The sequence below is a fragment of the Pseudophryne corroboree genome, chromosome 4 (assembly GCF_028390025.1).
Source record: "Pseudophryne corroboree isolate aPseCor3 chromosome 4, aPseCor3.hap2, whole genome shotgun sequence".
Taxonomy (NCBI): domain Eukaryota; kingdom Metazoa; phylum Chordata; class Amphibia; order Anura; family Myobatrachidae; genus Pseudophryne; species Pseudophryne corroboree.
Genome location: NC_086447.1, coordinates 536,738,254 through 536,760,718, shown reverse-complemented (window position 1 = coordinate 536,760,718; position 22,465 = coordinate 536,738,254). Strand labels below are relative to the sequence as shown.

Below are 22,465 nucleotides of genomic sequence, written 5' to 3'. Positions count from 1 at the left end.
GTGTGAAGTGTGCTGAGAGGAAAATGGCGCACAGCTGCAGTGCTGTGCGCTACCTTTAGAAGACTGCAGGAGTCTTCAGCCGCCGATTCTGGACCTCTTCTGATTTCAGCATCTGCAAGGGGGCCGGCGGCGTGGCTCCGGTGACCATCCAGGCTGTACCTGTGATCGTCCCTCTGGAGCTTGATGTCCAGTAGCCAAGAAACCAATCCATCCTGCACGCAGGTGAGTTGACTCCTTCTCCCCTCAGTCCCTCGCTGCAGTGATCCTGTTGCCAGCAGGAATCACTGTAAAATAAAAAACCTAGCTAAACTTTCTCTAAGCAGCTCTTTAGGAGAGCCACCTAGATTGCACCCTTCTCGGCCGGGCACAAAAATCTAACTGGAGTCTGGAGGAGGGTCATAGGGGGAGGAGCCAGTGCACACCACCTGATCGGAAAAAGCTTTACTTTTTGTGCCCTGTCTCCTGCGGAGCCACTATTCCCCATGGTCCTTTCAGGAACCCCAGCATCCACTAGGACGATAGAGAAATGTATTTATTATATCTAATGTCCAGTACATTTGATAAATTAAATAGAACATTTAAGTTGTTCCTTTAATAAAGCTAAGTCTCTTATGAAGAGAATAATTGTTTGACCATGCTAACCTTTTTAGAAGCTTGCTGTATTAACTATTTGCATGCTGGGACAGAATTTGATAACACTTAGACGCTGAATTAATATTAATGGTTAACGAACAAAGAGCATTGTGTGCATCCTAATGCCCTCACTCAGTAGGTGGTGGCAGAAATAGGTGTGACTGAGCGCGAGAACTGTTTTGGGAGCAATTCAGCCAATCTGTAATCTGTGTGAAAGGTGAGGGCAAACCCGAGTGCTGAATCCTGTATAACGCCTACAGTAAACATCTACATTAACAACGCAGTGAGGGTGTCTTTTTGCAACAATTGGTGTTCAGCAGTGTGAAATATTACAAAATGCAGACAGCTGTAGAGTTCCTTTCCTTACAAGTCCTATCGCACTAAAATATACTAATGAACAAATCTATGAGGTAAATTTACTAAAGGTCAAATTTAAATCAAATATCTATTGGAGGTTGTGATCAGGGGCTAACGCACATTTACTAACAAATTATTGTTTTTTAAACATTAGTAAATTTGCGAGTTAGCCCCTGAAATCGATTAAAGAATTAAAATTGACCTTTAGTAGATTTACCCTTACAGTATGTCTGGAGTAGATGGACTTCGAAGCATTAGTGATCAGGCACAAACAAAATAAGGGGAACACAGTAAAAAAACAACTATTAGGGGAGAAATTAAATTCTCTTTGTGGGGATGTAGCGCAAGTTTTCAGTGCCTGGATCTATTCAATTGACTGCATTGCACATGGCACTTAACCAGGGAGATCCAATGTACCGTGAATAATACCCGGGGCTAAATCGCTATAAACTGCATCTCTCTGTTAAGTGCTGGACGTGATACTGTTACCATACGCGTTAACACAGCGACTAGCCCCCAGGGCACGAGTCGTGGGTTTACAGCACAAGCAAATTAATATTGCTGGCTACTTTACCTGTGAGCTGCATTCCTGCAACTAAATTCCCCTTCGATATTTGTTGCCATTGAAACCTTACTTTTTATTTATGGGCCGTTATGACCCATTGGGAAATTTTACCAAAATAACATAAGTCTACAGTGAAAAAAAATAAAACTAATCAGAAAATATTAATGCACATCTCTAAAACAGTAACATTTGCTACTGTTAAAGTTGACAAGTTAAATCTTGCATGAACAAATACATGTCTGCCAAAATGAAAGTATAAATCTATGATGTTTATTGTATCAATGTGTGTATGAACTGCACAGCAGTAATATACCGATGCTCCAGTTAATTTTGCATTGTGCACATATACTTCAAATAACTGTTCAAAGAACATACTGCATTCATCACACACAAAATAAGACCCCAAAGGAGTGCCATAACCTGACACCACAATTCTATAGTCTAAAAATAACATCTCCAAATGTCTGTTCAATTTAGTTCGAAGATGCATCTACCAGCTGCACAGAATACTGATGTCAAGGGTTGTTTGGTTCCCCATCTTCTGGTTATTTTACCATTGTGTCTGGAGGCCTCCATGGTTTAACACATACAAGAGTGCCTGGCATTCAGCTCACCCGCTCCGCAGCTGCAATCCAGCATAACAGCTGGCTCATAAATGGGTCACTGTACTGACTGCACTGGGACAAGTGAGATACCTCATTCAGCATTCAGCACCACTTTGGCTGAAGGTCACAGAAGTGAGGCATTTATATCTAGAATGGCAACAACCCTAACAAGAAGAAAACTGAATCACAAATAAATGAGGTCAAAATAAGAACAGCTTCTTTTTTTTTTTATGTAAATAACAAACAAAAGAAATAAAAAGAAACGGACACTGGTTAAACCACAGCAATCTACAGTACACTGCATAAAAAGGCTTTGTATACCGATAACATGTCAGGAATTATTACAGCCTCTTGCAGAGAAAACTATTGAAGCATTAAAATGTGTTAAATTCAAATATGAACAAGCTCAGAGTTTCCCGGAGGAAAAATAAACAGCAAGAATTAATTCAGATGAAGGAGTGGAACAAAGAAGTGGAATTTAAAGTCAATTTCAACTTTACCATGCACTTTGCACACTCCACCGTAACTCTCTCCCCATAAAAAGGAGTGGAACTAGTTACATTTGTTATTAGCAAGGTCCCCCTGAATTGACAGAGTTGGGACCTCTGCAATCACATTTAGCAATGCTTTGTAGTCTCTGGACCAGTGGAAGGTCAAATAATATATGGAGGAGCAGATAAAAGACAGAAGGAAAATATAAAACCAGAAGGAAAATCAAAACCATTAATATCAAGAATAGGAAACGATATAGTGATTATGGAATTAATCGCTCCAATGTTGCAGACCCACACAGCAATTTATTATAGAATATCCAGCCATTTGCAGCTATAAAAAGTATTTCCCCTTAAGAATTGTGGAAGGGAGACGGACAACGACAATAGTGGCGGGCTGGCCAGGGGGAAGGGTGCCGTATGCCCCCCGGGACGCACTTTGTAACCTTGTCTCTCAGGACTAAAGACCATCATTAAAGTAAACAGGTGATTTAATAGATAATTTCATAAATCTTAAACTTGTATGCCATACTGCTTTTCACAAAGTCCAGGGCAGTGCAACGTGTTAACGCTACTAGAGTGGCATTTAATATGTAGCATTTGGGTACACACATACATACACTATTGGAATGCGTCATTAAGTATTTATTCAGGGACTCAATATACATAATCTGTAAGACAGGGAAAATGGATAGTAACAGTATTCTCTGAAAGACCAAGTGCAGATGAAGGAAAAGGGGCTTGTGTATTTGTGATATGATTACTTTCTTTGGCAAACAAATATCTATTTCTATTGTACAGTATATGGAAAGTGAAAGTTTACAGTACCTTATGATCAGAACTGTCACGATAGAGAAGTCCAAAATAATCAGTCTCCAGAAGGTTGAGATGCTCACAGACCTTGAGAAATAGCGTCTGCCCTTTTGCACGTTTCTAAAGTGAAACAGATAAAACTTATCAATTGTTGTTTCAAATGCATAATTTTATGGTGCTCATTTCAATGAAACACAATAATAAAGGTTGAACCACTTAGCCTTGTACTGCGAGTCTGAGAGAGTAAGTGAATCGAACGCCAATATAGGTAGCTCCGGACTTACTAATTTTTGTTTGTAGTCCTATACTGCTGCATACAAAAATATGCAGGTCCAGGGTAATATTGGGATGTGAGGTGGAAAAATTAGGTGCAGCTGCCAGCATTTACACGCCATTGCAATGCCTACTCACCGCCCTCAAAGCTAACGGAATCGAATCTCAACAAGAGAACAAAACTGAAGAAAAAAAAAATTATGTTCAAAAAGAAAAAAAATAAATAGGATTTTAAACCTACCGGTAAATCTATTTCTCCTAGTCAGTAGAGGATGCTGGGGACTCCGTAAGGACCATGGGATATAGACGGGCTCCGCAGGAGACATGGGCACCTATAAAGAACTTTTAGTATGGGTGTGCACTGGCTCCTCCATCTATGCCTCTCCTCCAGACCTCAGCTAGAGAACTGTGCCAAGAGGAGATGGACAATACGAGGAAAGGATTTTGTAAATCTAAGGGCAAGATTCATACCAGCCCACACCAATCATACCATATAACCTGGAATACACATAACCAGTTAACAGTATGAACAAACAACAGCAACGGTCCAAGACAGATTCCAACTGTAACATAACCCTTATGTAAGCAATAACCATATACAAGTCTTGCAGATTTTCCGCACTGGGACGGGCGCCCTGCATACTCTACGGACTAGGAGAAAGATTTACCGGTAGGTTTAAAATCTTAATTTCTCTTACGTCCAAGAGCAAGCATGTCCAAACTGCGGCCCTCCAGCTGTTGTGAAACTACATATGCCAGCATGCCCTGACACAGTTTTGCTGTCAGAGAATGCTAAAGCTGTGTCAGGGCATGCTGGGATGTGTAGTTTTACAACAGCTGGAGGGCCGCAGTTTGGACATGCCTGTCCTAGAGGATACTGGGGACTCCGTAAGGACCATGGGGTTCATACCAAAGCTCCCAATCGGGCGGGAGAGTGCAGATGACTCTGCAACCCCAGACTGAGCAAATGCTAGGTCCTCATCAGCCAGGGTATCAAACTTGTAGAATTTAGCAAAAGTGTTTGACCCCGACCAAGTCGCTGCTTGGCAAAGCTGTAATGCCGAGACGCCTCGGGCAGTCGCCCAAGAAGAGCCCACCTTCCTAGTGGAATGGGCCTTTACTGAATGTGGTAACGGCAATCCAGCTGTAACATACGCCTGCTGAATCGTGTTACAGATCCAGCGAGCAACAGTCTGCTTTGAAGCAGGCGCGCCAATCTTGTTGGCTGCATACAGAACAAACAGAGCCTCTGTTTTCCTAATTCTAGCCGTCCTGGCTACATAAATCTTTAAGGCCCTGACTACATCCAGGGACCTGGAATCCTCCAAGTCACTCGTAGCCACAGGCACCACAATAGGTTGGTTTATATGGAATGAAGAAACCACCTTATGTAAAAATTGAGGACGAGTCCTCAATTCCGCTCTATCAACATGAAAAATCAAGTAGGGGCTCTTGTGAGACAAGGCCGCTAATTCTGACACCCGCCTTGCAGATGCCAAGGCCAATAGCATGACCACCTTCCAGGTGAGAAATTTCAACTCAACCGTGTTAAGGGGTTCAAACCAGTGTGATTTTAGGAACTGCAACACCACGTTCAGGTCCCATGGTGCCACTGGGGGCACAAAAGGAGGCTGGATGTGTAGCACTCCCTTTACAAAAGTCTGGACTTCTGGAAGAGAAGCCAATTCCTTCTGAAAGAATATCGACAGAGCCAAAATCTGTACCTTAACAGAGCCTAATTTTAGGCCCATATCCACTCCTGTCTGTAGGAAGTGGAGAAAACGACCCAAATGGAAATCTTCCGTAGTAGCATCCTTGGTTTCACACCAAGAGACATATTTCCGCCAGATACGGTGATAATGTTTTGCCGTCTCCTCCTACCTAGCCTTTATTAGAGTAGGTATGACCTCTTCCGGAATACCCTTCTCAGCTAGGATCCGGCGTTCAACCGCCATGCCGTCAAACGTAACTGCGGTAAGTCTTGGAACATGCAGGGCCCCTGCTGCAACAGGTCCTCCCTTAGAGGAAGAGGCCAAGGATCTTCTGTGAGCATCTCCTGAAGATCTGAGTACCAGGCCCTTCGAGGCCAGTCTGGAACAATGAGTATTGTCTGTACTCTTTTTCGCCTTATGATCCTAAACACCTTTGTGATGAGAGGAAGAGGAGGAAACACGTAGACCGATTGGAACACCCATGGCGTTACCAGAGCGTCTACTGCTATTGCCTGAGGGTCCCGGGACCTGGCACAATACCTCCGAAGCTTCGCGTGACGCCATCATGTCTATTTGAGGAACTCCCCAAAGACCCGTTATCTCTGCAAAGACTTCTTGATGAAGTCCCCACTCTCCTGGATGGAGATTGTGTCTGCTGAGGAAGTCTGCCTCCCAGTTGTCCACACCCGGAATGAAGACAGCTGACAGAGCGCTTACGTGATTTTCCGCCCAGCGAAGAATCCTGGTGGCTTCTGCCATCGCGACTCTGCTCCTTGTCCCGCCTTGGCGGTTCACATGAGCCACTGCTGTGACATTGTCCGAATGAATCAGCACCGATAGGTTTCAAATAAGACTCTCCGCTTGTCGAAGGCCGTGGTATATGGCCCTTAATTCCAACACGTTGATGTGCAGGCAGGACTCCTGGCTTGTCCATAGTCAGTGAAAATTTCTTCCTTGGGTGACTGCTCCCCATCCACGGAGGCTCGCGTCCGTGGTTACCAGAACCCAGTCCTGAATGCCGAATCTGCGACCCTCTAGGAGGTGAGCACTTTGCAGCCACCATAGAAGAGACACCCTGGCCCTGGGGGACAGTGTTATCTTTTGATGTAATTGTAGATGGGACCCCGACCATTTGTCCAGAACGTCCCATTGAAACGTCCTCGCATGGAACCTGCCGAAGGGAATGGCCTCATAGGCTGCCACCATTTCCCCCAGAACACGAGTGCATTGATGAACTGACACTCTTTTTGGCTTTAGCAGGTCTCTGACCATGTTCTGGAGGTCCTGGGCTTTTTCCAACGGGAGAAAAACCTTCTTTTGTTCCGTGTCCAGTATCATACCTAGGAACGCTAGTCGAGTTGTTGGAACCAACTGTGACTTCGGTAGATTGAGAATCCAACCGTGTTGCTGGAGTACTCTCAGAGAGAGTAACACGTTTCTCAGCAATTGCTCTTTTGATCTCGCCTTTCTCAGGAGATCGTCCAAGTATGGGATAATTGTGACTCCTTGCTTGCGCAGGACCACCATCATTTCCGCCATTATCTTGGTGAAAATCCTCGGGGCCGTGGAAAGCCCAAACGGCAACGTCTGAAACTGGTAATGACAATCCTGTACAGCGAATCTCAGGTACTCCTGATGAGAGGGATATATGGGGACATGAAGGTAAGCATCCTTTATGTCCAGTGACACCATAAAATCCCCCCCCTCCAGGCTGGCTATTACCGCTCGGAGCGATTCCATCTTGAATTTGAATCTTTTCAAGTATAGGTTTAGGGATTTTAGATGTAAAAATAAGATTTTACTTACCGATAAATCTATTTCTCGGAGTCCGTAGTGGATGCTGGGGTTCCTGAAAGGACCATGGGGAATAGCGGCTCCGCAGGAGACAGGGCACAAAAAGTAAAGCTTTTTCCGATCAGGTGGTGTGCACTGGCTCCTCCCCCTATGACCCTCCTCCAGACTCCAGTTAGGTACTGTGCCCGGACGAGCGTACACAATAAGGGAGGATTTTGAATCCCGGGTAAGACTCATACCAGCCACACCAATCACACCGTACAACCTGTGATCTAAACCCAGTTAACAGTATGATAACAGCGGAGCCTCTGAAAGATGGCTTCCTTCAACAATAACCCGAATTAGTTAACAATAACTATGTACAATTTATGCAGATAATCCGCACTTGGGATGGGCGCCCAGCATCCACTACGGACTCCGAGAAATAGATTTATCGGTAAGTAAAATCTTATTTTCTCTATCGTCCTAGTGGATGCTGGGGTTCCTGAAAGGACCATGGGGATTATACCAAAGCTCCCAAACGGGCGGGAGAGTGCGGATGACTCTGCAGCACCGAATGAGAGAACTCCAGGTCCTCCTTAGCCAGAGTATCAAATTTGTAAAATTTTACAAACGTGTTCTCCCCTGACCACGTAGCTGCTCGGCAAAGTTGTAATGCCGAGACCCCTCGGGCAGCCGCCCAAGATGAGCCCACCTTCCTTGTGGAGTGGGCCTTTACAGATTTAGGCTGTGGCAGGCCTGCCACAGAATGTGCAAGTTGGATTGTGCTACAGATCCAACGAGCAATCGTCTGCTTAGACGCCGGAGCACCCATCTTGTTGGGTGCATACAATATAAACGAGTCAGATTTTCTGACTCCAGCTGTCCTTGCAATATATATTTTTAATGCTCTGACAACGTCCAGTAACTTGGAGTCCTCCAAGTCACTTGTAGCCGCAGGCACTACAATAGGCTGGTTCAGATGAAATGCTGACACCACCTTAGGGAGAAAATGCGGACGAGTCCGCAGTTCTGCCCTGTCCGAATGGAAAATCAGATATGGGCTTTTGTAAGATAAAGCTGCCAATTCTGACACTCTCCTGGCAGAAGCCAGGGCTAGAAGCATGGTCACTTTCCATGTGAGATATTTCAAATCCACCTTTTTTAGTGGTTCAAACCAATGAGATTTTAGGAAATCCAAAACCACATTGAGATCCCACGGTGCCACTGGAGGCACCACAGGAGGCTGTATATGCAGCACTCCCTTAACAAAGGTCTGGACTTCAGGGACTGAAGCCAATTCTTTTTGAAAGAAAATCGACAGGGCCGAAATTTGAACCTTAATAGATCCCAATTTGAGACCCATTGACAATCCTGATTGCAGGAAATGTAGGAATCGACCCAGTTGAAATTCCTCCGTCGGAGCACTCCGATCTTCGCACCACGCAACATATTTTCGCCAAATTCGGTGATAATGTTGCACGGTTACTTCCTTCCTTGCTTTAATCAAAGTAGGAATGACTTCTTCCGGCATGCCTTTTTCCTTTAGGATCCGGCGTTCAACCGCCATGCCGTCAAACGCAGCCGCGGTAAGTCTTGAAACAGACAGGGACCCTGCTGAAGCAAGTCCCTCCTTAGAGGTAGAGGCCACGGATCTTCCGTGATCATCTCTTGAAGTTCCGGGTACCAAGTCCTTCTTGGCCAATCCGGAACCACTAGTATCGTTCTTACGCCTCTTTGCCGTATAATTCTCAATACTTTTGGTATGAGAGGCAGAGGAGGAAACATACACCGACTGGTACACCCAAGGCGTTACCAGCGCGTCCACAGCTATTGCCTGCGGATCTCTTGACCTGGCGCAATACCTGTCCAGTTTTTTGTTGAGGCGAGACGCCATCATGTCCACCATTGGTCTTTCCCAACGGGTTACCAGCATGTGGAAGACTTCTGGATGAAGTCCCCACTCTCCCGGGTGAAGATCGTGTCTGCTGAGGAAGTCTGCTTCCCAGTTGTCCACTCCCGGGATGAACACTGCTGACAGTGCTATCACATGATTCTCTGCCCAGCGAAGAATCCTTGCAGCTTCTGCCATTGCACTCCTGCTTCTTGTGCCGCCCTGTCTGTTCACATGGGCGACTGCCGTGATGTTGTCCGACTGGATCAACACCGGTTTTCCCTGAAGCAGAGGTTCTGCCTGGCTTAGAGCATTGTATATTGCTCTTAGTTCCAGAATGTTTATGTGAAGAGATGTTTCCAGGCTCGTCCATACTCCCTGGAAGTTTCTTCCTTGTGTGACTGCTCCCCAGCCTCTCAGGCTGGCGTCCGTGGTCACCAGGATCCAATCCTGTATGCCGAATCTGCGGCCCTCCAATAGATGAGCACTCTGCAACCACCACAGAAGAGACACCCTTGTCCTTGGAGACAGGGTTATCCGCAGGTGCATCTGAAGATGCGACCCTGACCATTTGTTCAACAGATCCCTTTGGAAAATTCTTGCGTGGAATCTGCCGAATGGAATTGCTTCGTAAGAAGCCACCATTTTTCCCAGGACTCTTGTGCATTGATGTACAGACACCTTTCCTGGTTTTAGGAGGTTCCTGACAAGCTCGGATAACTCCTTGGCTTTTTCCTCCGGGAGAAAAACCTTTTTCTGAACCGTGTCCAGAATCATCCCTAGGAACAGCAGACGAGTTGTCGGCATTAACTGGGATTTTGGAATATTCAGAATCCACCCGTGCTGTTTTAGCACTTCTTGAGACAGTGCTAATCCCATCTCTAGCTGTTCTCTGGACCTCGCCCTTATTAGGAGATCGTCCAAGTATGGGATAATTAATACGCCTTTTCTTCGAAGAAGAATCATCATCTCGGCCATTACCTTTGTAAAGATCCGAGGTGCCGTGGACAATCCGAACGGCAGCGTCTGAAACTGATAGTGACAGTTTTGTACAACGAACCTGAGGTACCCCTGGTGTGAGGGGTAAATTGGAACGTGGAGATACGCATCCTTGATGTCCAAGGATACCATAAAGTCCCCCTCTTCCAGGTTCGCTATCACTGCTCTGAGTGACTCCATTTTGAACTTGAACTTCTTTATGTACAGGTTCAAGGACTTCAGATTTAGAATAGGCCTTACCGAGCCATCCGGCTTCGGTACCACAAAAAGAGTGGAATAATACCCCTTCCCTTGTTGCAGAAGAGGTACCTTGACTATCACCTGCTGAGAGTACAGCTTGTGAATGGCTTCCAAAACCGTCTCCCTTTCGGAGGGGGACGTTGGTAAAGCAGACTTCAGGAAACGGCGAGGTGGATCTGTCTCTAATTCCAACCTGTATCCCTGAGATATTATCTGCAGGATCCAGGGATCTACTTGCGAGTGAGCCCACTGCGCGCTGTAATTTTTGAGACGACCCCCCACCGTCCCCGAGTCCGCTTGAGAAGCCCCAGCGTCATGCTGAGGCTTTTGTAGAAGCCGGGGAGGGCTTCTGATCCTGGGAAGGAGCTGCGTGTTGCTGTCTCTTCCCTCGACCTTTGCCTCGTGGCAGATATGAATAGCCCTTTGCTCTCTTATTTTTAAAGGAACGAAAGGGCTGCGGTTGAAAAGTCGGTGCCTTTTTCTGTTGGGGAGTGACTTGAGGTAGAAAGGTGGATTTCCCGGCTGTAGCCGTGGCCACCAAATCTGATAGACCGACTCCAAATAACTCCTCCCCTTTATACGGCAAAACTTCCATATGCCGTTTTGAATCCGCATCGCCTGTCCACTGTCGCGTCCATAAAGCTCTTCTGGCCGAAATGGACATAGCACTTACCCGTGATGCCAGTGTGCATATATCCCTCTGTGCATCACGCATATAAAGAAATGCATCCTTTATTTGTTCTAACGACAGTAAAATATTGTCCCTGTCCAGGGTATCAATATTTTCAATCAGGGATTCTGACCAAAGTACCCCCGCACTGCCCATCCAGGCAGTCGCTACAGCTGGTCGTAGTATAACACCTGCATGTGTGTATATACTTTTTTGGATATTTTCCATCCTCCTATCTGATGGATCTTTAAGTGCGGCCGTCTCAGGAGAGGGTAACGCCACTTGTTTAGATAAGCGTGTTAGCGCCTTGTCCACCCTAGGAGGTGTTTCCCAGCGCTCCCTAACCTCTGGCGGGAAAGGGTATAATGCCAATAATTTCTTTGAAATTATCAGCTTTTTATCAGGGGCAACCCACGCTTCATTACACACGTCATTTAGTTCTTCTGATTCAGGAAAAACTATAGGTAGTTTTTTCATACCCCACATAATACCCTGTTTAGTGGTACCTGTAGTATCAGCTAAATGTAACGCCTCCTTCATTGCCAAAATCATATAACGTGTGGCCCTACTGGAAAATACGGTTGATTCGTCACCGTCACCACTGGAGTCATCGCCTGTGTCTGGGTCTGTGTCGACCGACTGAGGCAAAGGGCGTTTCACAGCCCCTGACGGTGTTTGAGTCGCCTGGACAGGCACTAATTGATTGTCCGGCCGTCTCATGTCGTCAAACGACTGCTTTAGCGTGTTGACACTATCCCGTAGTTCCATAAATAAAGGCATCCATTCTGGTGTCGACTCCCTAGGGGGTGACATCCTCATATTTGGCAATTGCTCCGCCTCCACACCAATATCGTCCTCATACATGTCGACACACACGTACCGACACACAGCAGACACACAGGGAATGCTCCTAACGAAGACAGGACCCACTAGCCCTTTGGGGAGACAGAGGGAGAGTTTGCCAGCACACACCAAAAGCGCTATATATATATATCAGGGATAGCCTTATAATAAGTGCTCCCTTATAGCTGCTTTGTTATATCAAAATATCGCCATAAATGTGCCCCCCCCTCTCTGTTTTACCCTGTTTCTGTAGTGCAGTGCAGGGGAGAGACTTGGGAGCCGTCCTGACCAGCGGAGCTGTGAGAGGAAATGGCGCCGTGTGCTGAGGAGATAGGCCCCGCCCCTTTTCCGGCGGGCTCGTCTCCCGCTATTTAGAAAAATTAGGCAGGGGTTAAATATCTCCATATAGCCTCTAGGGCTATATGTGAGGTATTTTTAGCCTTTATAGGTACTCATTTGCCTCCCAGGGCGCCCCCCTCCCAGCGCCCTGCACCCTCAGTGACTGCCGTGTGAAGTGTGCTGAGAGGAAAATGGCGCACAGCTGCAGTGCTGTGCGCTACCTTTAGAAGACTGCAGGAGTCTTCAGCCGCCGATTCTGGACCTCTTCTGATTTCAGCATCTGCAAGGGGGCCGGCGGCGTGGCTCCGGTGACCATCCAGGCTGTACCTGTGATCGTCCCTCTGGAGCTTGATGTCCAGTAGCCAAGAAACCAATCCATCCTGCACGCAGGTGAGTTGACTCCTTCTCCCCTCAGTCCCTCGCTGCAGTGTTCCTGTTGCCAGCAGGAATCACTGTAAAATAAAAAACCTAGCTAAACTTTCTCTAAGCAGCTCTTTAGGAGAGCCACCTAGATTGCACCCTTCTCGGCCGGGCACAAAAATCTAACTGGAGTCTGGAGGAGGGTCATAGGGGGAGGAGCCAGTGCACACCACCTGATCGGAAAAAGCTTTACTTTTTGTGCCCTGTCTCCTGCGGAGCCGCTATTCCCCATGGTCCTTTCAGGAACCCCAGCATCCACTAGGACGATAGAGAAATGGGTCTGACCGAACCATCCGGCTTCGGGACCACAAAGAGGGTCGAATAGTACCCTTTTCCCTGTTGGTTCAGGGGAACCCTGATAATTACTTGCTGTTGACACAGTGCCGCTGTATCAGGAGACGGCAGCGCCACTTTTTTGGACAGGCGTGTTAAAGCCTTGTCCACAGTGGGAGAGGATTCTCAACTTACCCTGTCCTGTGTAGGGAAAGGGTATGCCATATTAATTCTTTTGGGAATCTGCAGCCTCTTATCTGGAGTCTCCCAAGCTTTTTCAAATAACTCGTTAAGTTCATGAGATGGGGGAAAGTTTCTTATCTGTTTCTTTCCCTTAAACATGTGTACCCTCGTGTCTGGAACAGAGGGTTCATCAGCAATATGCAACACATCTCTTATTGCAATAATCCTAGACTGAATACTCTGTCACATTAGGGTGCAATCTAGCTTCATCATAGTCTACACTGGAATCAGAGTCCGTGTCAGTATCTGTGTCCACAATTAGTGACAAGGTACGCTTTTGAGACCCCGACGGGCCCTGTGAGTCGGACCAATCCGAGGATTGACCCACTGATGCCTCCCTGGATTCAGCTTTATCTAGCCTCTTATGTAAAGATGCCACACTTGCATTCAACATATGCCACATGTCCATCCATTCCTGAGTCTGCACTACCGACGGGGACACACCACTCATCTGCTCCACCTCCTCCTTGGAGAAGCCTTCTGCTTCAGACATGCCGACACGCACGTACCGACACCCCACACACACAGGGATATACCTATAAGGGGACAAATCCCCAACCAGGCCCTTAGGAGAGACAGAGAGAGAGTATGCCAGCACACACCCAGCGCCAAACTGACACTGGAAAATCCAGACAGCGCTTTTATATTATTATATAATGCCAATCTTCCCACTAACTGCGCTCCAATGTGCCCCCCTCCTCTTTTTCAGCCCTCTGAAGTGTTCAGCAGGGGAGAGTCCGGGGAGCCAGCGTTCTCTGCAGCCTCTGTGGAGTAAATGGCGCTGGTTAGTGCTGAGGATTCAAGCTCTGCCCCCTCCAGCGGCGGGCTTCGGTTCCTCTTCAATTTTAATAAAATGGCAGGGGATCATCTATTTGCTGCCTCCGCAGCCTAATGTGACCTTTTTTGCCCAAAAACAAGGTTTATTGCGCCCAGGGCACCCCCCCCCCCCCCTCGCCCTGCACCCATCATTGCTTTCTGTGTGTCTGTGTGTGGGAGCAATGGCGCGCAGTTTACTGCTGCGCGCTTTACCTCATGAAGATCTAAAGTCTTCTTGCTTCTCATACTCACCTAGCTTCTATCTTCCGGCTCTGTGAGGAGGGCGGCAGCGCGGCTCCGGGACGAACCCCAGGGTGAGACCTGTGTTCCGACTCCCTCTAGAGCGAATGGTGTCCAGTAGCCTAAGAAGCAGAGCCTATCATTTAAGTAGGTCTGCTCCTCTCCCCTCAGTCCCACGATGCAGGGAGCCTGTTGCCAGCAGTGCTCCCTGAAAATAAAAAAACCTAACAAAATTATTTTTTCCACAGAAAACTCAGGAGAGCTCTCTGCAGTGCACCCTTCTCCTCTGGGCACAGCACCTAACTGAGGTCTGGAGGAGGGGCATAGAGGGAGGAGCCAGTGCACACCCATACTAAAAGTTCTTTATAGGTGCCCATGTCTCCTGCGGAGCCCGTCTATACCCCATGGTCCTTACGGAGTCCCCAGCATCCTCTAGGACGTAAGAGAAATATAGTACAAACATCACTGGCATGCTTTTGACAGCACTAGAAAAAAGTTTGATGGAAGGTAGTAGTTGAAACTAATGGCAAACAAAGTGCTACTACTATATGCTATAGCTCATAGCTCACCTCATGCTATTAAACCATGCATAAAATGCCAAGCCACAAATTACAATGAAATCAAAATCACAAATACATTAAAAATGGATTTATGAGCTTTATGAGCTTTACTTTAAAAAAATGCAGTGTTCAAGGGCAGAAATGTGAAGGAGCAAGAGTATTAATGCTTTTAAGCAGTTGCACCTATAGTCCAGTAAACTCAATAGGAATATTCTGACCATTTACAGTGCACATTCACAGTGCTTCACTTTTTCCACATTTTGATATATTACAGCCTTATTCCAAAATGGCATAAATTAAATTTTTCCCTCAAAATTCTACACACAATACCCTATAATGACAACGTGAAAAAACGTTTTTTTTGAGATTTTTGCAATCTTATTAAACAAAAACAAAACTAAGAAATCACATGTACATAAGTATTCACAGCCTTTGCCATGAAACTCAAAATTGAGCTCAGGTACATCCCGTTTCCACTGATCATCCTTCAGATGTTCCTACAGCTTAATTGGAGTCCACCTGTGGTAAATTCAGTTGATTGGACATGATTTGGAAAGGCACACACCTGTCTATATAAAGTCCCACACTTGACAGTGCATGTCTGAGCACAAACCAAGCATGAAGTAAAAGGAACTGTCTGTAGACCTCCAAGGCAGGATTGTCTTGAGGCACAAATCTGGGGAAGGGTACAGCAAAAAGTAACTGCTGCTTTGAAGGTCCCAATGAGCACAGTGGCCTTCATTATCCGTAAATTGAAGAAGTTTGGAACCACCAGGACTCTTCCTAGAGCTGGCCGGCTGTCTAAACTGAGCGATCGGGGGAGAAAAGCCCCTAGTCAGGGAGGTGACTAAGAACCCGATGGTCTGTCAGAGCTACAGCATTCCTCTGTGGCGAGAGGAGAATCTTTCAGAAGGACAACCATCTCTGCAGCAATCCACCAATCAGACCTGTATGGTAGAGTGTACAGACGGAAGCAACTCCTTAGTAAAAAGCACATGGCAGCCTGCCTGGTGTTTGCCAAAATGCACCTGAAGGACTCTCAGACCATGAAAAACAAACTTCCTCTGGTCTGATGAGACAAAGATTTAACTCTTTGTTGTGAATGCCAGGCGTCATGTTTGAAGGAAACCAGGAACCGCTCATCACCAGGCCAATACCATCCCTACAGTGAAGCATGGTGGTGGCAGCATGTGGGGATGTTTTTTCAGCGGCAGGAACTGGGAGACTAGTCAGAATAGAGGGAAAGATGCATGCAGCAACTTACAGAGATATCCTGGTTGGAAACCTGTTCCGGACCTTGACCTAAGACTGGGGCAACGGTTCATCTTTCAGCAGGACAACGACCCTAAGCACACAGCCAAGATATCAAAGGAGTGGCTTCAGGACAACTCTATGAATGTCCTTGAGTGACCCAGCCAGAGGACAGACTTGAATCCGATTGAACATTTCTGGAGAGATCTGAAAAATGCTGTGCACCGACGCTTCCCATCCAACATGATGTAGCTTGAGAGGTGATGCAAAGAGGAATGGGTGAAACTGGCCAAAGATAGGCGTGCCAAGCTTGTGGCATCATATTCAAAAATACTTGAGGCTGTAATTGCTGTCAAAGGTGCATCAAAGTATTGAGCAAAGGCTGTGAATACTTATGTACATGTGATCTTATTTTTTTATTTTTTAAAACTTTGAAAATCCTCAAAAAAAAAACAAAACTTTTCATGTTGTCATTATGGGGTATTGCGTGTAAAATTTTTAGGGAAAAAATGAATTTATTCCATTTTGGAATAAGGCTGTAACATAACAAAATGTGGAACAAGTGAAGCGCTGTGAATACTTTGTGGATGCACTGTACATGAACAATAAATAAATGAAGCACGATACAATCTACACATAGGTCTGGAAATCTTGTGAGAAAAAGTTAAAATCCAACCACCTCTACCTAAGGGTGCATACACACGGTGAGATTCGGACTTATCCGATTCTCACCGTGCGACAGGGGGCCGGGTCGGCACTTAGCCAGTATCGCAAGCACATAATAACTGTGCTTGCGATGCTGGCTATGTGCGATTTCAATCCTGACTATCTCTTCTATAGAGATAGTCAGGATTGACTTGCCTGCACAGCCTATTTTTTCTTCCGATGCCGACCGCGCGGGGCCACGCATCGGCATCGGATCGGGATCGCAAGGTGACTGTCACCTTGCGATCTGCACTATATTTTCTTCCGATTCTGACTCGGAAGAAAATATCTTACCGTGTGTACACACCTTAAGTTATGTACAGGTTAAAAAAAAAAAAAAAGAGAAAAAAAGAGAAAAAAGGAACAAAGCAGCCAAGCCTTAATTTACACAAAGAGAAGCATCTGCTTGGCACAACTGATCAAACACAGAAAGAAAGCAAGATTGAAAACTATCAAAGTAACCTGAATACAGGAGACAAGCTACAAAAAGGCATTAAGTTAATCTTAAATTACAGTAAAGATGAAATGTTAATGAAATATTTGTTAAAAATAGAGGCAATACATGCAGTCATAACAAGAACCAATGAAGGAATGGCGAAAATAATAAAGGTAATTTTAAATTGTTATCAACGCAAAACAGTAAAAAACTATGGCTGATCATTTTTAATTGGTATAACAGCAAAGTAAAAAAAAATAGTAGTAACAACTTTCACATAAAATTATAAAAACTTTAACAAAAGATGTGGTTTATGTAAATAATGGACCAAAATTAAGTCAGACAGTGAAAGGTATTTAAACTGGTAAAGGAATCGACACACATAACAGAGATTCAATAAATACATGCTGTCAAGCAGCTGCTCAGAGCCAGTTTTGAAACTGCATACAGAGTTCTGTGTCATTCCACCTGTGCTAATAGCGTAATATACCGGAAACACTTCAGCTGTCCCAAAACATGTATCAAGCATTCACCATAATGCACTTGACCTGTTGCCAGGACAACTCATTTACTATTTATTAACATTTAGTTACAGATGAGTACCTAGCCCATCTTACCCGTGGCTGCTAATAGTCACAGGTTGGCTGCTACGATTACAGAGCCCGCATGATGTGCACACGCACTGCATACGCATTCACAATCCATAGGATTGCATAGTGCGTACTCTCCCAGCAAAGGGTCGCATGCGGGAGTGGCTAATCGCAATCACAATGCATGCACCAGTGCAACCCGGTCGCAACTGGGAATCAAAACCGTAATAAAACAAGACTGGGTATTAACAGAACGAAAAAAGGTTAGAGGGACCAGCTTACGAACTTACAATCAGTTAAACAATATAAGATTCATATAGTAGTTAAAGGGCCATATATTGCATATCTAACCAGACTGCAAGCGAGAAAAGTGCTTGGTATGATCCAGTCACCGAGCAATGTTCATCTGAGCAATGTTTATCTGTGGGTCAGAGGGTTGTTTGAGTATAGAAAGAGAACGCCTGTTTTGTTTTAACTGTTTACAAAGTGTTATGAAAACTCATACTTGTGATAACCAGAAATTATATCTTCAGCCACCCTTCACCCATGATTGCCTATACATACAGAAAAGTTACAAAAGAAACCAAAATATTAAATATTAAAGAAAATTCCAAAGTCAAGAGCTAGATGAGAAATCCACAGACATTCCAAGGGTAATTTCGTTAAAAAAGGAAAATCCAAGGCCATAACAAAATTTCAATATAACCACTGAAGCAGGAACTAACACCAGCAATGGTGTCAGTTCAATTAAATGCAAATTGAATAGAGCTGGGGAGGGAGCTCCAGGAGCTATTCAATTCAGCGTGATGCTGTCCCCGACTAAAATATTTCTTCTCAAAACCCTCTGGAAGTGCGGCCAGAAAATCAGACAAAACTAGGTCAGCAATGCTGTTTTGTGACCTAGCACCACGAAAAAACGGCATTGCGGCAAAGCAGTTTAGTTCTAGTGACGAAACACCCTGTTTAATACGGAAGTACGGGCATTCTCAGTCTTTGCATCGCTCGGAAATCAATAGGTCCAGGAGCTCCATCCCGGCGATATTCAATCCGCGTTGAATTGAATTGACCCAAATGAGACTAATCTCTCTTCATCTTAAAAAACCCCACTGAACCCAACACTCCTTCACAAACGTTTTCAGCCAAAAGAATTGGCATTGCAGTAATGTGACCACTTGTTGCGGACTACACCTGCCCTATATGAATAAGACAGGGATCCACAGGGTAATTAACCTGGAGTTAGCTGCAGCATGACACAGCAGGACAGAAGCATTGCAGCAGGCAGCCCATTATACACGTTTCGGGATGGTGGTGGGTGTGGGTTGTGTGTGGTGTTGGTAAGCCGGAGGTGCTGCCCGGGAAGCTGATGTACGAGTGGCAGAGTTTCTGGGTTTGCAGTCAGCTGGGGGGATGCGGACAACAAGATGTAGCCGGGGTAGGTGACACAAAACACACTAATCACTCCAGCAGATGAACGCTACTAGCGCTACGGCTACCGCGGTGCCGAAAGAGCAGAAGCCTGAACCCGCATTGACAAAGGCCTACATCCAAATCCAACTGCAGGAAAGATAACTTTTGCTATGCAGACAATTTACGGCTTTCACCAGAAGTTCTCCAAACTCTGTAGTTAACCTGAGCTAAAGTCTGTTTTCGCGAACAGAGCATGGTACCGATCACAGTGTCGGAACAGCCACCAGTCAAAGCCAGGCACTAGATAAGGGTCGTGATCCATTCTTTAGGAGTGAAGGTCTGGCCTGAGGTGAAGCCACCACGTAGAAGAGTTGCAATTAATCAGTTTGAGAGATCGCTGTACTACGCTGTGAGACCAAGCCGATACTATCAATAAGAAGGTGCTGCCATCCCGTTTCATCTTGCACACCACCTGAGGCAGAAGGAACATCAAGCGGAAAATGTTCATGAGAGGAAAAGTCCAAGGAACTGAGAGGACATCCACGCAGTATGCCAAAGGATCTAGAGTCCTGGAACAGTAAAGGGGAAGTTTGTGGTTGAGGAGAGATTCCATAAGGTCAATGAATGGATGACCCCAACGGTCCACCAGTTGACTGAAAACTTCCTGGTGAAGAGAGACCATTCCCTGTGGTGGACGTCCTGATGGCTGAAATAGTCGGCCTCCCATTTGTCCCCAATGATGGAAGCCACTGACCAAGTTGGAAGACGCATCCAGTCTCAGGATTCTGCCAACCTTCCATGTTTTTGTGCAGCCTTGGTGATTTATGTAGTCGACGGCAATAATGTTGTTTGAGTGGATCTTAATGGGGAAGAATTGAACTTGCTTGAAATCGTATAATGTAGGATCGCCAACTTTCAAAATGTTAACTGGAAGACGAGATTCCTTGTCCAATCAGCATCTCTAAGCGGTCACCTGCTTAGTGACTGCTCTGAGGCTGGCATCCATTGGTGAGGAGTACCCATAAGTAGACCAGGTACAGCAGACCCTTGTCCAGGCGAGACAGCTGAAGACACCACAGAAGAGCTGACAGGGCACCAGGGAAAACAAAATCATTTGAAACTTGATCTGAAGGTAAAAACCGTTCCACTGGGCCAGAAGTTCCGCCTGGACGTCCCAACAATAGAACTGGATGCAGAGTGTATCGGTGTACCACTGAATGTGCACCCAGTTCTATTCTAGATTGGGTGAATGCCTGTAACAAGGCACTCCGGGAAAGAAAAATGTGTGGAAGCTGGGTATTCAAGAGGGCACCCAGGTGCACCAGCCGATGAGCTGGGTTCAAGCTGGACTTGCACCACTTGATGAGCCAATCGTGAGATTGAAGTAAATGAGTTGTGAGGAAGAGATGTTCCTGCAGGGTGAACTTCAACTGGGCTACCAGCAGAAAATCGTCCAGGTATGGAATAATTCAGACCCTTTGAAGTTATAGGGCTGCCGCAATCAGACAGTACTTTGGTGAACACTCGAGGAGCTGTCGACAACCTGAATGGCAAGACCTGAAATTGATGAAAGCATCAAAAATCACAGGAACCATTGATGCTCCATCAAAATTGAGACCTGCAGGTAAGTGTCCTTGATGTTCTGGGATACAGGGAAATTCCCAGGCTACAGGGACTGAAGAGATTCCATTTAAACAAGGAACAGGTTGGAATAGAAACAATAGTCTCTTTGGTATGGAAGGACATGAGAAATAACTTGAGTCCGCAAGGTACACACGCGGACATAACTATCGCAGTGGATATTTAGGTATTAAACGACTGGGTGGAGGCTTCTAGAAATAAACAACAGACTGTAGCTCCAACTCCCCACGATCCAAAACCAAGAATTGGACGTGGTCTTTCACCATTCCTCTCAGAACAAATGCAGACTGCCTCCCTTGTGGGTTTTTGGTTGGGCTTGGTCCCTGCTTATTCTTGTTTTCATTTGGACTTTCCACAATGGGAGAACGTGTGACCATGAAAGGAAGGTTGTTACTTTGGACCCCTTGGGAACAAAAGGACTGGATGGGAGGAAATTTTGGCTTGGAAGCCGTGGATAGCAGGAATACGGACTTAAGATGTAGACACAAAAGCAATGTACTTATCCATTTCAGGGCCAAAAAGAATTTCACCATTGAAAATAAGAGCTTTCAAAGCCTTTTTAGATTCAGGGTCAGATCTACTAGCACTAAGCCAGAGGGCTCTACTGGCTGCTTCTGCCAAAGCCAAAATCCGAGCTGAGAGAATACTGGAGTCCAAAGATGCCTCTCTCAGAAAGACTGCCACCTCTCATTTTCCACTGTTGACAAGCAAGTCATAGCACGGTGTACCAAAATGAAGACCCACATACAGGGAGTCAGCTCTTCTATTCAAAGCTTTGGGAACCCAAGCTGCGGCCAACACAGGTCTGATGGAGGATGCAGTGGCTGAGAAAATATCCTTAAGAAAAACCTGTAGCTTCCTCTCAAGGAACCCACAATAGGTATAGGAAGGCCAACCGAGCTATGGGAGCATCCACGGGTGGATGAGTCTCCCATTTTGACCATTCCAAAGATGGGAGTGGATAAAAAGAAGAAAAAAAAAGGAGTCTGGAAATCTAGAAATGCTTGACCGTAAGTGGCAGTAAGTGTCCAATGTACTGTGAGAAGATCCTCCAATTGCACCGATGGAGGAAAGGTTACTGCCTTCTTTTCTTGCACATGAAGAGAGACATATCTCCTCCGGAGGAGATTCTGTCAACTCTTTAGTGAGCAGAACAGATGGAACCACTGCCTCCACATACACAGAACTAGTATATTTCTCCTCTTGAACAGAGGACATCTGTGGATTTGAAGCCTGTTGCAAATAGTCCTTTGGCAGGGTTGAAGCTTCAGAATCTGAATCATATCCTGACTGAAGGAGCTGGGTAACGCCAGACATGGAAACACGGCAGGATCCAGCATCTGATGTAGGGAATTGGACTAGCCACCGGACAGACAGAGAGACTATCTAGGGTATTCAATTATCCGCAAATTCGCGGCAATTTTTAGCCCGAAATTTTTTCGCGAAAATTGCCGCAATAACGCTCCGTTTTTCGACAAATTTAATTCCAAACGGGTTTCACATGAAAATTCTTGCAGTGAAAAGTGCAGGTGAAAATGGGGAAATCAGCCTGTACCCCAAAAAATGCTAAACTAACATAGGAAAACAGAAGAGAAGTGTGTTAGAGATCACATTAGAGAGTTTTTGGGGACTTAAATTGTGTGAAATGGCTGTTATATGCATTTTTTTAAAAATGC

General features: G+C 45.7%; 1 protein-coding gene across 14 annotated transcripts in view; it reads right to left on the bottom strand.

The window, feature by feature from the left end:
• The window catches only part of EPB41L2 (erythrocyte membrane protein band 4.1 like 2), a 640,934-nt gene that overhangs the window by 316,099 nt on the left and 302,370 nt on the right, over window positions 1-22,465 (bottom strand). For all 14 annotated transcript variants that reach the window (XM_063917319.1, XM_063917312.1, XM_063917311.1 and 11 more), the window contains one exon: window positions 3,480-3,584. In XM_063917319.1, the coding sequence (XP_063773389.1) occupies window positions 3,480-3,584 (105 nt within the window). The remainder of the gene's footprint in view (window positions 1-3,479; window positions 3,585-22,465) is intronic.